Below are 18647 nucleotides of genomic sequence, written 5' to 3'. Positions count from 1 at the left end.
AAACAACTTGCCGTAGGTGGGAACCGTAACCCACAATCTCCGCATTTCGGTGGCGCTGGCTAACACTCACGGGGTTCTACTAGGACCCATAAATACCCAAGAAAGTGGATGGGGAAATGGCGCCGCGGTAGCTCAATTGGTAGAGCATCGCACGCGAAATGCGGAGGTTGTGGGTTCCGTTACCACCTGCGGCAAGTTGTTTTTTCATCCACTTTAATTTCCATTAATTTGTCGTTTCTTTATTTCATTTCTTAAGCACAAGTAATTTCCCCTATGTTGTCCTTGTCAGTGTTTGTTGGCTTCTCATGATATGACTAATAAAAATCGGGCCCCTCGGTTAACCCCATCTCTTCTCGTTTCCTTCATTGTCACTGTGCGATAAAAAAGTGCTGTCAGTGTTTGTTGGCTTCTAGTGACAATGAAGGCACACTTGCAAAGCGCTCTCCAGACTTGTGAGTTGCTTGCGCTTCAATTATCTCTTTAGTTTGTTTGCTGTTGTGGCGACTGATGATTTGTGTGCCGTTGAATATGAGTCTGCAATGATGGTTTCTGCAATGAATGCCAAAATGACCATATACGGAGCTAAAGAAATTCGTAAGGCAGCAACATTCCTACGGGGACGGACCAGCGAAGCTGTTTAGGCTGCATACATGGGCTGCCTATATACATCCTATTTAGTGCCGAAAACACGACATTTACGCCAGCACGCCGACAAACTTGAATGAGATTAAGGGACAATGTGTGTGGATGTACGGCATGACACTTACTAGAGAGTTTTAAAATAGGGGCCCCAAACGTTTTGGGGCCCCAAAGAAATAGCGTCGAAGCCACTGCGCATGCGCGAGACAGAAACTGCGTTTGGGTTTTGCTTGGGAACGCTATTTCACCGATTTAGCGAGAGCCCAATAGCGGCCCCAAAAGCTTTGCGTCAGTAAACATGGCGGCACCCATCGAAGCGACGGCTCTAACCTAGCACCAAACTGGGTTCAATTCGTGGTAACGCGTGAAGTTCGCAAGCTAGGAGAAGTGACTGCGGTTATCGCTTTCTTTCAACTAGCGTGCGTTATGAAGATTGATTCATTAGACGCCGCTGATTCCGAATTCGATTGTGGATTTTATGGTTCCTAGGCCTAACACGGCTAAGCTTGGCTGGTGAAGGCACGTAAAGTTGGTTTGCTCAAAACTAAGCGCAACTTACTGTTTGCTGCTCACAGAATAACATCTAAATTGTAATTCAACGCGAATACACGCAAGTCAAAATTACTATTCCTATCATAAAATGGTATATTCTATTTAGGTATTTCTAATAGCTTTTCTTTGACCCCGTAGTGGCGCTGTCAGCGCAAGACGCTATCTGCCAACGCAAAGCTCTATTCTAAAACGCTTCACTTCTGCGTGCAATAACGCTAACACCCGCATAGCTCTTTGGGGACCCAAACTATTGGGGCCCCTATTCTAAAACTCTCTACTGTCTTTCTGGGTATGGTAGATTTAGGGTTCCTAGCTTATCTTGTGCAATCTTCCCGCTACTGACGTAAGCAGATTGCCCGAGTAACCCATGTCCTGAAGCCTCTGGGCTTGTTTACCGAAGCTATTTTCCATGATGCATTGAGATGACATTGAAAGGGTATTTTTGAAGCATGTGTTAGCAATGCCGCTCTTGATGAGCTTATGAGCTTAGAATGGGCTCAGTTAAATGACAAGAGTGGTTTGTTAGTTCTGGGTTCAAACATCCAGCACAGATGATTGTTCCTAAAAACGAGTTTGAGATCTAAAAGCCGAACAGACAGCTAAACTTAAACCAAATAGACAAAGCCAAATAGACAACCACGAGTCATACAAAAGACAGTGAGAGAAATAGAGACGGTAAATTGGATGCAAAGGATGGAAACAAAAAAGACAATGGAGATTTACAAAAGCGGCGAGAAAGAAAAAAAATCTGTATGATAACACGAAAGGGGGTGCTTTGCTATTTTGAGGCCCGACCTGGCTGCTTGAAGCTAAAAACATACCGGAGCAAATATTCGCCACCGGATGAGGCATATGTGCGCGGCCATAAAAAAAAAAAAAAAGAATCCCGGAAACGACTCGGCACATCGTAATGGAATGCTGAGATATTGACCCAGCGACACCCGCAGGGAGTGTACACCTTCCAGAAGCGTTGGAATTTAAAGAACATAGAAGGAGCAGCTAATCAGCAGTCGAGATAACTAAGGCAGGTTTAGAGTACTGGCGTAAAACAAAAGCAGGGAAGATAGTAATAGTACAGGAGTCATTGAAAGCGTAGGTAAGGGTACAATATAGTGACAAAGGTTTTAAATATGAAGTATAAGATTGATATCAGATAGGCAAAAAGCTACATAGCGATAGGCGTAGTAAAACCTGTTTAAATCGAACAGGCCAGGTGATTAATTGTAGCCGCCTCGTTGCAAAGAGGATGCCAATAGAGATCATCATCATCATCATCATCATGGTTAAGCGTTCGCGATCTCGAACGCTCTTACATTTGATTTTGAATTCGAACTTGATTCTACGCTCTGGCACAGTACACGATGACAGGTATACTAAAGCGTTGATATCTCAGCATGTCTGCCGCGCTTTAGCGGAGAGGCGGCGCTTGCACCGAGGGCCTCAAGTATCAAGCTAACGTCTCACGCAAAGCTAAAACTCTCCGACGCTAAAACAGCGCGCACGCGACTGCAGATAAAACAGCCGCCAGCTCAGGAAGCGAAACTGACGTCACAACACGTAGGTCGAGACGTCATAACTCGTAGGTCGATCATTTGACAATTGTAGTCCTCCTGATGTCACGCCACGGCTCTGTTGACGTCGCCACGCATGGAGAAAAGCGTTAGGAAGGCACTGGAAAGGGGAGCGGGATTATTATTATTATTTATCGTTAGGCTACTGCATAGAGGAAAGCCCAGTAATATGTTACTACGGTCGTCGTCATGGCATCCTGTAATCAATATGCATGCTTATTTGAAATTACCGAGGTGGTTTAGGGTCTTACGGTGAACGTTTTAAGGACACATGTACGAAAACAGGAAGACCAAGTAGTGAAATAAAGTTTACTGTGTTGCGCTTAAAGGTCATCAGAACTACTGCCGCTGTTTCTGTTAGTGAACTTAGCTTCAACAATGCTGCGAACACGTATTCGACCCAGAACAGCGCCACTGTTTACGCTTTATACGGAATAAGAGTGTCTTATAGGGACGTCGAAGCAGAACTTCATTGAAAACAGTGGGCCATCCTTATAAAGCATATAGGAAGGCCTAACCGTGTCAGGAAGAAACTAGAAAGACACTCAACGAAAGGCTAACCACCATCACGAAAATATCGCACTTTAATGTCCGAATCGGCGGACATTAAAGTGTGGTATAGGTACGAAAAAGAAAGGCGCCATGAACTAAATATTGAATAAAACGAACGCTGAACTGGGGCACACAAAATTAGATGAAAAATATCAGTGCACTTGGCAACCGAAAGTCGAAACAAGTTAAGAACAGAAAAGTGCACAGGTTATCGATGCAGCAGCAAAAACGTAGAAAAGTAGACGTGCACCGACGAGCGAACCGGGAGGTCAAGAAAATCGTTCAGGCGACAGTGAAAATCCATACCGAAGGCCAGGAATACACGTATGCGTAGGAAGAGCAAACAGAGAGCTGACTGTACTTTGAAAACGGGAACATCGTTAGGAAGAAAGACGGCGCCGCTGCTGCCTGAGGACACGAGAGTAACAAAAATGGCCAGCATTTGAGAAGGAACTCGGCATTAGTCCGACTTTGAGAAGTCATTAGAGAGCATTTAAAAGCAGCGACGGGGTTTTTGTCCCCATAGTAACATCACGTATAAAACGAGATGCGTGCAAGAGGGCGCTAATGAACATCCTCGACTCGAATGAAATGCAAGACTCAAGTGCTTGACGTAAAGCAGCAGGTGTAGGTATAGTCACTATGGACGAGACGCAGCAGCAAAACAAAGCGCCGTTAAATGAGGTCAACGAAAAAAACGCAGCGTGCAGTGAGCATAGTTCAGGACAGCCTGGAATGAACTGGTGGAACGCGGCTACAAAAACAAAAGCCGAAGGCACACTAGAACCGAGAGAAGCCAGTCGTAGTTCAGGTTTCAGAGAAAAGCATGACTCAAGGTGGAAATATTATTTTGCGTGATTTTAGAATACAGTACTTTTTACTTACTTACCTAAAGGAACCGCATTGAGAAAATATATTTTTATGCACTTCAAAAACCATGCACCATAAGTATATATACAATGCACCGATTGCACGGAAAATTTCTATCAAGGAGACGGTAGGGGGGGGGGGGGGGGGGGAGGGACAAAACGCTTGCTTCGCTAGTATTTCTTTTCGCGCACTTTTCAATTTCTTCATTACAAGAGATTGAAACCATCTCTAAATTTTTTATCAAGCGTTCGTGATTGAGATAATTTTGTGAGAGAGACGAACGTTTGTTGAATAAAGAATATGTTAAGGAGAAAAGAATGAAATTGAAGTTGCCGAGTCATTCGCCAGAGAAATAGTTTCCAAGACAATCTTAATGGTTTGGTTCCCAAAGAAAAAAATCAAGCATTGTGCGTACTCCAATGCATCTTTTCCTATGCCAGTCTCCCTACGGCCATTTACCTCATTGACGCCTCCAAAGATTTAATTTCAGGTCCATTCTTAACACGCGCAAGCTTTCTGGACTTCGGCGCAATTCTTTTCGAATGATGAGTGGATCTGTCTCGTGTAAATCTGCCCTTCATGTAAACACCTAAATGTTCTCTTTTTCGCGTTTAATGCTCATCCTGTGACACCGACACCGTAACAGCTCCACAACAGCTCTACAAAGTGTTGGCAACATGAACTGGACTCAGAACCAGCATCTTGTAGCTCGATCGAGATATCGGCTATTTTCACCACATAACCAACGCCGCTGGCTACCGCATTACATGCCAGTGGGTTTCAGGCCATAGTGGTCTTCACAGAAAATAGTTGGTGGATGCAGCAACCCACAGCGCTCTTCGGTACCTGAAATAGGTGAAGACATACTTTACGAAAGTGATGCATCGGCGATAGCGAAGACTCATGCTCGTGTGGAAAGAAACCGCACTTGTACCCAACCAATTCAGCAGTGTACCTTCCTTCACTCGGTAGACCCGGACTTGAGATCGAAACTTCCGCGTCAACTTCCCCGGTGGCAAGAAACTTTGTATCGTCGTCTTCACCTTCTTCACCTAAATAACGCGGCAGCTACAAACAGTTATTTCTCCCAACTTGGACAGTCTACCAATCGCTACGGCGAAAATGGCGGTGGTATAGAAGCGGTCGCGAATGTACTGTTCGAATGCACAGCCTATATAAATGAACGAGCATTTGATGAAAACGACATGGACAATTTTAACCAGGCATCACTCACGCTGAGAAGCACATTAGGTCCTAAGTATGCCTCGTCCTTCTAAGCAGCGGCAGCGGTGTTCGCTTATCTTCGGGATATTGGCTTGCTTGGCAAGCTTTCGAACATGCTGTATATATACATTAGAATGACAATGCTTCGTTTTCACATAGCCTTCCACTTGAATACAACGTAGCGAACATATGGAAACACCAACCCCATCTTTCTCACACTTTTTTTTTTTCTCCCGTTCTCCTTTAGAGCGTTTCGATCACCCATATCCTCCCCCATGCAAAGTAGCATGTATGCGACTTTACACACGCCAGCAGAATTCTCTTAGTTCCAATAATGAGCATTCTCTCTCTCTCTGGGACACCACTGGCAGAAATCAACTTGTCCTACATCAATTCTGCGGTAAATTCTTACGCGTCACTGCAGCTCCCAAGATGATAGAGTCGTTGCTATAACTGAATCAGGACGAATACAACCTAAAAACGAGATTAAATATATGCACACCATCGGAATAACTCTGACTGCCAACTAACTCAACTGGATTAGACGCGATATAGTTGGCAGTAAGCGCTATCTCTGCGGCGTAAACTTTTGTTTCTTCGTGGTTGAGTTCGTCAACATGAAATGATTCGAACAGATAAAGATTTATAGCTACATGCAGACGCTCGGTATCGCTGACACGGTGAGTGCCAGAAAAGCGATATCCGAAAGTACTCGCCGCGTTTGAGCGACGATAGGCAGCGTAGCCTTGAGCACCGCATCCTAAACGCGACAGGCATCTGTTAACTCTTGCTTTCCTCTGCTGCGCACTTCTCGGGTCCGAAGTGCGGTCGTCTACGCATTTTCATCTTAGCGAACGGCATCATTGTCAAGCCAAGTGAATTCACTAAGATGTAATGCTGATATCATCATCATCATCATCATCAACCTGGTTACGCCCACTGCAGGGCAAAGGCCTCTCCCATACTTCTCCAACTACCCCGTCCATGTTGTCCCTGCAAACGGCTTAATGTCATCCGCCCACCTAACTTTCTGCCGCCCCCTGCTACGCTTCCCTTCCCTTGGAATCCAGTCCGTAACCCTTAATGACCATCGGTTATCTTCCCTCCTCATTACATGTCCGGCCCATGCCCATTCCTTTTTCTTGGTTTCAACTAAGATGTCATTTACCCGCCTTTGTTCCCTCACCCAATCTGCTCTTGTCTTATCCCTTAACGTTACACCCATCATTCTTCTTTCCATAGCTCGTTGCGTCGTCCTCAATTTCAGCAGAACCCTTTTCGTAAGCCTCCATGTTTCTGCCCCATACGTGACTACTGGTAAGACACAGCTGTTATACACTTTTCTCTTTAGGGATAGTGGCAACCTGCTGTTCATGATTTGAGAATGCCGGCCAAACGCACCCCAGCCCATTCTTATTCTTCTGGTTATTTCAGTCTCATGATCCGGATCCGTGGTCACTACCTACCCTAAGTAGATGTATTCCCTTACCACTTCCAGTGCCTCGCTACCTATCGTAAACTGCTGTTCTCTTCCGAGGCTGTTAAACATTACTTTAGCTTTCTGCAGATTAATTTTCAAACCCCCCCTTCTGCTTTGCCTCTCCAGGTCAGTGAGCATGCATTGCTATTGGTCTCCTGACTTACTAAGCAAGGCAATATCATCAGCGAATTGCAAGTTGCTAAGGTATTCTCCATCAACTTTTATCCCCAATTCTTCCCACTCCAGGTCTCTGAATACCTCCTGTAAACATGCTGTGAATAGCATTGGAGAGATCGTATCTCCCTATATGACGCCTTTCTTTATTGGGATTTTGTTGCTTTCTTTATGGAGGACTATGGTGGCTGTGAAGCCGCTATAGATATCTTCCAATATTTTTACATATGGCTCATCTACACCCTGATTTCGTAATGCCTCCATCACTGCTGAGGTTTCGACTGAATCAAACGCTTTTAGTCTAAGGTGTTCCTGATTCTATTTGCGATTACCTTAGTAAATACTTTGTAGGCAACGGACAGTAAGCTGATCGGTCTATAATTTTTCAAGTCTTTGGCATCCCCTTTCTTATGGATTAGGATTATGTTAGCGTTCTTCCAAGATTCCGGTACGTTCGAGGTCATGAGGCATTGTGTATATAGGGTGGCCAATCTTTCTAGGATAATGTTCCCACCATCCTTCAACAAATTTGCTGTTACCTGATCCTCCCCAGCTGCCTTCCCCCTTTGCATAGCTCCCAAGGCGTTCTTTACTTCTTCCGGCGTTACTTGTGGGATTTCAAATTCCTCTAGACTATTCTCTCTCACATTATCGTCGTGGGTGCTACTGGTACTGTATAAATCTCTATAGAACTCCTCAGCCACTTGAACTATCTCATCCATATTAGTAACGATATTGCCGGCTTTGTCTCTTAACGCATACATCTGATTCTTGCCTATTCCTAGTTTCTTCTTCACTGCTTTTAGGCTTCCTCCGTTCCTGAGAGCATGTTCAATTCTATCCATATTATAGTTCCTTATGTCAGCTGTCTTACGCTTGTTGATTAACTTAGAAAGTTCTGCCAGTTCTATTCTAGCTGTAGGGTTAGAGGCTTTCATATATTGGCGTTTCTTGATCAGGTCTTTCGTCTCCTGCGATAGCTTACTGGTCTTCTGTCTAACGGAGTTACCACCGACTTCTATTGCGCACTCCTTAATGATGCCCATACGATTGTCGTTCATTGCTTCCACACTAAGGTCCTCTTCCTGAGTTAAAGTCGAATACCTGTTCTGTGGCTTGATCCGAAATTCCTCTAGTTTCCCTCTTACCGCTAACTCATTGATTGGCTTCATATGTACCAGTTTCTTCCGTTCCCTCCTCAAGTCTAGGCTAATTCGAGTTCTTACCATCCTATGGTCACTGCAGCGCACCTTGCCGAGCACGTCTACATCTTGTATGATGCCAGGGTTTGCGCAGAGTATGAAGTTGATTTCATTTCTAGTCTCACCATTTGGGCTCCTCCACGTCCACTTTTGGCTAACCCGCTTGAAGAAAAAGGTATTGCTTATCCGCATATTATTCTGTTCTGCAAACTCTACTAATAACTCTCCCCTGCTATTCCTAGAGCCTATGCCATATTCCCCCATTGACTTGTCTCCAGCCTGCTTCTTGCCTGCCCTGGCATTGAAGTCGCCCATCAGTATAGTGTATTTTGTTTTGACTTTACCCATCGCCGATTCCACGTCTTCGTAAAAGCTTTCGACTTCCTGGTCATCATGACCTGTACTACCTTCAATTTGTACCTCTTATTAAGTTTCACAACAAGACCTTCCACCCTCTCGTTAATGCTATAGAATTCCTGTATGTTACCAGCTATATCCTTATTAATCAGGAATCCGACTCCTAGTTGTCGTCTCTCCGCTAAGCCCCTGTAGCACAGTACGTGCCCGCTTCTTAGCACTGTATATGCTTCTTTTGGCCGCCTAACTTCACTGAGCCCTATTATATCCCATTTACTACCCTCTAATTCCTCCAATAACACTGATAGACTCGCCTCACTAGATAACGTTCTAACGTTAAACGTTGTCAGGTTCAGATTCCAATGGCGGCCTGTGAAGGCGAAACCGATCGTGAAGGCGAAAAACCGATCCTAATGGGCGGCCACATAAATTACTGCAAAGAGCGGCCTTTACGAATTAGGTTTTCTTTCTGCGCCTTCGCGCTGCACCGCTCCACTTAGAACTTTTGTGCGCGCGTATAACCGAGCACGCAAATTCATATGTATGCCTTGGTGTGTCCCGAAACCAACCATAATATAGTAAATGTTCAGTCGGCGTAAGTTTCCGTGTTTAGATGTTAAGGAGAAAAAACCGCGGCGCCTGTCTCCTGTGGGTCTCATTCAATTATTCATTGCGTCAACGTAAGCAATGAGAAATCAGCACGGGCACCGTGCATGGGAACTTCCAAAGCTGTCCGGTGAAAATACAACGAGCGCTTCCACGGAAACGAGAGAAGGAAAAAAAATAAAGCGGGCAAACTGTGCGTGACGCGGAAGGAACACGAGCGCGATCTAACCAATAACAAGCGTATAAGTTCTGGAACTAGTTTATAATTTTTCTCCGTGAGAGTAGGGATACCATTAAGCACTCTTGTTCTGCAAGATGAGTTTTCAGTAACACATGTGCCTTTTTTATTTGTTCCTCCGCTTTATGGTCATTTCCAGGAGCAAAACGGCATTGCCAGTTTCAAGATATAGGCTGCTTGCCAAGAGGCATTGCTGTAACTATCGAGGATTATAAAGCGTGTAATACGCTATATAGGCCTACTGTATATCTAAAGCATGCAAGCGCGTAAAATACGAACCTGCAAGAGGTTGACTGGCTGAAAACAGATTTGCGTCACGTGACTGAGGAAAAGTGAATACATTCAAATACGTGATCTCTTCGTAGTGCAGCCTACCATGGAAATGACGAAACGGCAGGTACTGCATTGCGTCCAGTACTGTGACATTCAAACGCAGTGTCCTGGATTTTCTCAGAAGACAGGCGTCTAATAGCAGCGAGGACCACTGTGGTATAGAAAGCAAGGGAATTGCATCCACTCAAGATCTTATGAAACGCTAGATGTGTGTGCGTGTGTGTGTTTGCATCCTCAATTCCGAGGCAGGTGCTGACCTTTTTCGCGAAGCAGTTTGCTCTAGAGAAACGAGATGGCGTTTTCAGCGGCGCGCCGCACTGCTTCTGTGCGATCATCTGTCGGAAATGCAACTGGGTTTTCGCTAACGCAGCGTGCTTTATTCATACGGCATAACGTAGAGCGGTGGAGTGAAGACGTGGGCAGTATAGCTGGCTGCAAAAATTGGTGCTGGCATATTAAGGAATGGGGTGAATCTGTGTGGCGAAGTTCACATACCGCTGCTACATAACGACTGCCTGTGTTGCCGGCTCTTCGCGATACACGGCTTCCCTCGAGGATAAAAAAAAAGTTCACTCATCCGCCAGCATTGTAGTGCTAACCTCCAAGTAAAGGACTCAACCGTGGAAGGTCTGCACGAGTGAGTACCTCTCGTTATACGGTGACAAAGGGAGTAGCGCCGCTTATTGGCAATAGTAAGTTTCTCGCACGTTATCTACACACATCCACCCCAACTGGCACTCAAACTTACGCCTATGACCCCTCTATCGCCAACGTATCAAAATTAAGTGAACGGGCGCATATTTTAGTCAATGCACCGAGGCATGGGTGACGGCGACTACACCGACAGCGCGCTAATGTTCGAAGCTGAACGTTTCGTAACGGTCCACAGAGTAAGCGAGTGACTAGCGATAATACGTATTTGCTACAAGCTATTACAACGTATGGAACATCTATATTACAAGCCTTGTGCCCAGCAACAATAAATCGCAACTGAGCACACCCGCGAGCGCTCAGGCAGAAAAACAATCGGATAGTGACCACCCGGGGGAACATTACTGAGTCAAGTGACAAGCCACTGCTTAAAAGTACTTGCTAAATAAAAGACGAAGAGCTATATACACTGACACTGATTCAGTTCAAAAGCGGAAAGTTAGGATAGCTTGGAATAGATTTTTAGCCCCGCTTTTATTACAAGCACTGTATACGCCACTCGCGCCGTTTGTACAAAGCGTAATGAGCTCCGAAAGAGCTTACATGGCCTTTGAAGCTGCAGCCAAAGCTTCGCATGTCGTCCACCCAGTCACCGTCTATATCCGCCGACACAGGTTTTCAGTGCCGCACCGGCGTCATGTATAGCCATCGTAAACACAGAGGCAACGGAGGTCGCTGAGGCAAGCAATGGATGCGTCACCACGTGATAAAACATGGCAGCGCCCACGGGATCACAGTAGAAAGGGTCAATACAAACCAACGTTTATGCTACAAACAAAAGTATCGCCGCTAAAGATGGAGAGGGTCGCAGACAAATCACTAATTCCTAATCACTGTCCCGGTAGCAAAGTTGTGAATCACAGCACGATGAAAGGACGTCGGTAACAGACTACATTGAAGCTCAGGTGAATGAATCCTGCATGCCCGCCCCCTCTCTTCGGGTTTTGGATTAATTGATTAATGCTCCCGTGTGGATTAATACTAGCATAGGTCGGAATGGTTGACGTAATGGAGTTCTTCACAAATACGCCCATCGCTGGCAAAAAGAAAAAAGAATAAAAAAAAGATTCAAGCTTTTTGAAGGAAACCTTGTGGTGTTACATGAAACAGCGTCCACCTGTAGACTGCAGTGCGATTATCGCGCGAGAGCTTGTGCGTTGTCAAAAGTAGCTGGTAACAGACCTGTAAGAGGTCCAACCAGTGCGCGGGAATCTATGCATCATGCCAGTGGTCCCTACAAGAAAGCTGAGCCCGATGGCAAACACGACAACATAAGGCAACCATAGTTCAAGTGTAAGTAATATTTTTCTAAGTGTCACCGCCCGGTCTCAGGGGCTCGTGGCTGCCTAACAACAAGGTCATCCGTCAATACCTTGTTTTCAAATAAAGTCTTTACTCACTCACTCACTCACTCACTCACTCACTCACTCACTCACTCACTCACTCACTCACTCACTCACTCACTCACTCACTCACTCCCCTGTAAGTGTCATCACCTGTATTGCGCGCATGTTTCGGTATGCAAAACTTTAAGTCACAACTAGATTAACATTACTAGTCAAACCCTAAAAAAATAAGCGAGCGAGAAGGGCACCGTAATTCCATCAAAACTGAGAGTTGGGCGAGTTAAGAATGAACCGTAATTTATCCGAGGAAGTGCAAAATAAGTAGGAATACGTAACAAAAAGAAGCTTTTAAAAAACGAGAGCGAACAGTAAATGTGGCGCCTTTTAAAGGAAAAGGCAGCCGAAGCAAACGAAGGATATAGACGAGCAGGGTATGACGAAGACCATGTATGACAAAGGAGGAGGAAAGAAAGAGAGCAGGCCGGGATGTTAACCAGAAAAGCGTCAGGTTGGCTACCCTATCCTGGGGGACGGGACAGAGGGAATAGAAAGATAAGATAGAGAGAGAGGGAGGGGAGGGGGGAAGAAAGACGCGATGAGCTCACGCACGCACGCGGAGGGCCTGAGCAAGTCAAAGGCGTTCACATAGGCCAATCGCCCTCAACATTGGATATTAGTGCGCTTACGATTATTTTGCGTCTTCTGACTTTCTTCGCTTTTCTTTCTTTTTTTTTTTTTTTGCTTTACGTTGCGTTGATTTCAAGATTTGTCTTTAATAACAAAGCAGTTATTATCAAAGAAAGAGGACACTTCGGTAGCAGTCCTTGTTGACACCCGCAATAACGAAGAGCAGCCTTGCGTGTGCTACTGCTGATGTTTTACAGCGAAGCTGGTAGCCTCTAGTAGGTTGGGATTTTTGTCGTGTCCGCGTGCGCGCCCGTTGACCATGCATGTGTCCCAATGATCTTTAGCCAAGCTGTCTAACAAAAAAAAAAAAAAGATTTAAAAGAAACGGTGCAACATATGCTATTATACCCTGACGACCGAACACCGGGAATCTTATAATATCTTACACCGGCTTTTCTTTTCTTTTTTTGAACAGCTTGATTATCCTTAGCCTGGGCACCCTATATAGTTACTTGGTAAATGCGGCATTAAGTCTTAAAATGCTCATGAAAATATTATGTGTTTGCGCAGTGAGAGAAATGTAAAATAATTCAAATAAAGACACATCTATTGTACTGACGTAGTGTCGAAGTAAACATTAATGCAACGTGCGAGGCACAGTGAAATTCGACTGTTTTAAACTTCTTAGGACATTCTAATTGGAGCATTTGTCCTCGAAAATAAAAGCCATAAAACATCAGTTCTCTCCTTTCGAATTCAGGGGCTAATAACATTGGCGATTCACTCACATAATATTAATGCTTACCAGGCTGCAGTCGAAAGTCAACAAAAAAGCTTCTTTGCAATACAATTCGCAATCCATGTCCCGTTTCGTTCTGTACTCTGCTTTATCTTGCTATACCCTCCATCTCCCATTCTGACTGACTATACTCCGTTTCAGACATGTGCAACGCTGCGGAAGCTACGCAAGAAGTTCGCTGACGGAAATGTATCACTCCGCGCGTTGCGTCCGTGCCGCGCTGCGTGCCAAACGCGTATGCTCGCGCGAGCGTGCACGTGAGGCTGCCGCGACGGGCTGCCAACAACAACAACAACAACAACAACAACAACAACAACAACAACAAACAAAAACGAAAAGAAACACTATGAAAAACAAATTGAAAAGAATTCATTAAATAACCATATACCATAGTTTGTTTATTAGGATTAAAACGTCTTTCATTTATTTCTGAGCCTATATAAAGAACCGTTTAGCACAGTTACGATCAAGAAAATCAAACTATTTCTAAGTGCGGACGCGGCCACCGCAAGAAGTATCTCTAGCTTCCACAGCGTCGCACTTGATGCCTAGTATAGGCACGGCACTCTAGAACTGCAAACTGAAGGCACGGCACAAACGCAGGCGGCGAAATTGAGAACGAATCTTCTCGAAGCAAACGGCTTCGCAAACGCTTGCTATCGATGCGAACCTTTAACAGCGAAATCTTGTTCGTAGGATGACTAGCAGCGATTTTGCGTGCCCGGGCCGTTGGCAGCAGCGTTACTAGGAAGCGTGTTTGGGAAGCATTACACATTTCGTCACGCGAGATCGAGCGCGCCTCGTTCAGAGCCACTGGCTTCCCGCAACAGCGGCGCCAGTAGCCGCTATGCCTAACTTCTAGGCCCAGCTACCAGCCTTGACCGACTTACTGCGTATCGAGCCCGTCGAAGGCTTAATGATATGGCCTTTTACGTAGCTGCTGCAGTAGCGTTGCTTCTAACGGAGTCGCGACTTGCACGCACACACTAGAATGTGAAAGCGAAAATTTTCATTTCCTATATATATATATATATATATATATATATATATATATATATAGTTTTAACATAGTTTCGTAATACTCGTAATCAGCTAGCGCAGCTTAGTGTCTTGATTGCATTTTCTTCGGTTCATTCAAACTAACTAGCTCGAAAGAGCGTGGCTCTCTGCAATCTCTACTATTATATGTGATCACGTGTAGGGCTGGTGGCTTCTCGTCGTCTTCAGTTCTCATTACTGCGTATACGGAAAGACTTTTAGAGTAGCGACAAAAATTTAGTGAAAAAAGAGAACAACACACAGTAGTGGTTGAGCAAGGAGCCAGACACTGGGCCACAAATTAAGCCACAATTGAAAAAAAAAAATTGTGGGCACGCATTTTATTCTCGTGGTAAAAAAGACGATACGTTACACGTTCTGTTTCGATAGCCAATCTACGTGCATTAAGCAAGTTGCTTGTACAATAATCTATTTGAGAAAATATTCACTGTAATCAGTGTGCCTTCTTTAACGGTGTAAAACAGGTAGATCTTCAAGCACTGGCTCCACATTTTCTATGGCTTCTATACGCTGACTCGCATTTCATTTTTGGTTAGCCATGTGCTGGCCACATCAGGGTTACCAGCGCACAAATTATGTATTGGTGTTTCATTTCTTCATGTTTCTTTTTTTCACTCACGTTTGAACATTGTTCACTTGCATCACACCGCTCACAGTGCTCGGCACGCGCTTAAGCCATACCCGGCCAGCGCGTTATAGTTTTATGTCACTATTGTAAAGGTGTATGATGCTGTGTCGGAAAGCTAAGGAATTGAAATTAACTCTTTTGTTTATTTATAAAGATCTAAACAACGGTGAAATCGCTTTTATTCGCCATTGTATTCATCGTCTCTTACAATGTCTCACTAACGGTTCTGGGGCAAGAATTTCGGGTGGGTGAATTAAGAAATTGACTTCATTGGTAGCTGAACATCCAAAGAGCCAATCTAGGGGCAAGAAAATAATTATAAAGGTTGCCGGAAGTTAACGCGTAAGTGAGTCAGGGCCCGTATTCACAAAGCAGCCCCTATATGCTGCATCGGTTCGTAAGAACAAGTGCCGACCAATCGTGATATGAAACATCTCATTGGCGAAGGTGCCCGACCAATCAAAACGCAGTTGTTAAGAAGGAGAACCTTTGTGAATTCAGCTTCAGGGAGCGTATTCACAAAACTTCTCTCACGTAAGTGCAGTCCGTCCGAGATCGGCCGCCACTGCGGCAATAGCCACGTCATCAGGCTTGCCCACTATCACGAGTCGAGGCCATTCCAACGCCAGCCATTAAGGAAAGCTCTTGCGTAAAATGTGTTATGTGAATACGTGCCCAGAACTTGTTACGCGCATCTAGGCGCGTGGGTTAGTCGGCCCGTCGGTCAAACTACGCTCAACTTCTGGTTAAGGCGTCGACCGATAATTCGCTCAATTAATTGATCAATCAGTCGGCCAGACAATAAATTAATTGATCGATGATTCGGTCGATAGGGTTGGGCCAAGAAGTTACAACAGGTCGTCTGCCACTCACAGTAGGTCTCATTGACGAGCTGGTTGACGACCTCTTTCTTGAGCTTGCTGTTCTTCTTGCCCATGGCTCGCTCTGTGGTCTCGCGATGACCCTCGGCTTACGGGTGGCCGCCGCTGGTCGCGCGGCACTTCCGGCTGTCGTTCAGTGGCACGAGCACGTGTGTTGCTGCTGCTGCTGCACGGGCGGTGGCGCGAGCCTCCGGTGACCGTGCGTCCGCTGCCGGCGGACCTCTCGCGTCGACTGGCCGTCCGCGTGCCACTCGGGCACCGGCAAAAAGCGCGCCCCGAATCGAGCGCACCCAGCGTCGCACGCAGGTTTCCCCTCGGAGCACCACGATGGCTGGCGCCATCTCGGTAAGTTTGCCGGCATTAGGACCTCACCGGCCCTAGACTTTAGTCGGTGACCACTTGCTGCGGCGAAACGGTTATCGGAACTTCTTCAAAATCAATGAATTTAACTGCGCTTGGCGTATTTTTTTTTTTTTTCATTCCTTTGTAGGCGAAGCTGTTTTACGTTCGCGTCTCCCCCTAACTTCCCGTCAAACCATATAATCTAACTTATGTAATCACCAGAACGCCTTTAAATCATTAAGAAGGAGTCAAAGTCAAATGGTGCGTCAAATTTTGAAAGGACGAATGGGGGAGCTCTAGAGCGCTTGGTTAAACACAGCGCTCTAGAGCTCCTCCATTCGTCCTTTCAAAATTTGTATTAAAAATTCTCAATAATCTCGTATCGGGGTACCGTATAAAAACCCAGTACGAATTCTCATGTCATCATATGTGGGTATGTCCGATATGATATATGGCCTATGCACCCTAGACATTTAAGTAGTGTATGCTTTCATATGGGCCTGCGTATTGCACTGCCTGGCAGGATTGTGTGAAGGGACGATTGTTCCGCGCATTGAATAGAGACAGTGAGAGAGGGGTGGAACTTAACGCCACTTACGACGCCATTGATTGAAACATTTTGCCATTGACGTATTCTGATATTGATGCACTGATTCTTATAATTATATACCAATATATTGACAGTATACTATATAATATTACAATGCGTCTAACCAACTCGCTCAATGGTATATTCTTGCAAATTATATTCCTGTATCGAAGGGTTGCTACGTTCTAGCTCTGAAGTGGCGTCTCAAGCCACGAAATCGGGGTCATCAAACAGAGCTCCCAACGACAGCGAGCTGGCTGGAAACCGAGTTGGTTTTGTGGGACAACGTTTTTATCTCCATATTAATAATCACAGAGGCCATCATTAAAAAATAGGGTGGGGCAAGGTGAGGGAGGGGGGGAGGGGGCTAGAATGGATTATGCATACCTATTACAACCCCACATCCAACGGAGAGCTAATGTTTTTTTTTTTCTTGTGGCCGAGAATCCGTTCCGAATTGCATGCCAAGTTTTAAGTATAGAAATATATAGAAAGAGAGCAAATTTGGCGGCAAACTTACGCAGAAAATAAACCAATTTGAAAAAAATTACGGGGTTTGCTTTTAGCGTTCCAGGGACACTGCAAGGTTCAATGAATCAATTCCAGCACGTTGTAAAAGAGTGTCTAGAAACAAAACAGTTGTTCCGAAATTGCGGCCTTCATAACATAGCAGCAAAATCGAAGGTAAGCTTACAGATACAAGCCTACTGGTGAGCTGACGCGTGGCCGACTGGTTTCGACGAACGGCGATCAAACATCCAGGTAACGTGGATGTAAGTTCGCTATTACGGCTCCAATGCTATGCGCATAACTTTTTTATTTTATTTTTTTACTGTGTAACTCATCTTGGTTTGTTTATTGGCTGCCAATGCTATTCTACGTCACTCCTTGCACAATCGCGAAGAATTCCTCCCATTAAAGATCATAGTGCGGCTCGTGGTGTCGAAGCGGCTAATCTCCACCTCAGTGTCCCTAATTTCGAGTATGACAGAGTGCCAACCTTCCTTGAACCTGAAACAGTGATGACACATTACGTCAGTGTTCCGAGTTAAGAATTCGAAAAGCTGCAATATGCAGGGTGTGTCCGGAAAGTAATGCAATTTTATCCGTAGAAAAACGTTTATTCAAGATATCGTTACAAACGTTCAGAATTCTTCGAAGTAGTCTCCTCTGGCATCTGCACATTCTTGCCTGCGACTCTGCCATGCACTGTACGCATCCTGGAAGGCGTCGACGGAAACCTCTTTTAGAGCCTTTGTCACAGTGGTTTGGATGACTTCGATTGTTCCAAAACGGACTCCTTTCAGGGCGCTCTTGATTCTGGGGAAGAGAAAGTCCGCCGGGGCCAGGTCGGGACTATAGGGGTGCTGGGACAGCGTCATCAAGTTGTGCTTGGCCAGGAACTCCCATACGCGCAGAGAAATGTGGCTGGTAGCGTTGTCATGGTGCAACTGCCAGGTACCGGCGATATCCTTTCGCGCTCGGAGGACTGTTTTTCTCAATCTCTCGAGCACATCCACGTAGTAGGCAGCGTTGACTGTCTGCCCTTGGGGTACGAATTCTTTGTGCACCACACCCTTGGCGTCGAAAAAGACAATTAGCATTGTTTTCACTTTCGACTTGCTCATTCTTGCCTTCTTGGGGCGAGGGGACTCCAAGGTGTGCCATTCGGAACTTTGGCGCTTCATCTGAGGATCGTACTCAAATACCCATGTTTCGTCGCCGATAATGATGCTGTCCAAAAAATAAGGTTCAATTTGCACGCGTTCCAAAAGTTCGCTCACGATCACCACTCGGTTGTTCTTGTGGTCGTCGGTCAACAGTTTGGGGACCAGTTTGGCGCACACTTTCCGCATGTTCAAATTAC

At 45.3% G+C, this 18647-nt stretch overlaps 1 protein-coding gene across 1 annotated transcript in view; it reads right to left on the bottom strand.

Annotated features, from left to right (window-relative positions):
* LOC126547032 (frequenin-2-like) overlaps window positions 1-16515 on the bottom strand; it is a 358731-nt gene extending 342216 nt beyond the window's left edge. The window contains exon 1 of the mRNA XM_050194852.2: window positions 15842-16515. Within this exon, the coding sequence (XP_050050809.1) occupies window positions 15842-15905 (64 nt within the window). The 5' untranslated portion in view covers window positions 15906-16515. The remainder of the gene's footprint in view (window positions 1-15841) is intronic.
* Between the last annotated feature and the right edge of the window lie 2132 nt (window positions 16516-18647).

This window comes from Dermacentor andersoni, chromosome 1, assembly GCF_023375885.2.
Source record: "Dermacentor andersoni chromosome 1, qqDerAnde1_hic_scaffold, whole genome shotgun sequence".
Classification (NCBI taxonomy): Eukaryota; Metazoa; Arthropoda; class Arachnida; order Ixodida; family Ixodidae; genus Dermacentor; species Dermacentor andersoni.
Note: the sequence above shows the minus strand (reverse complement) of the source record. Positions and strands in the feature narration are given on the sequence as shown.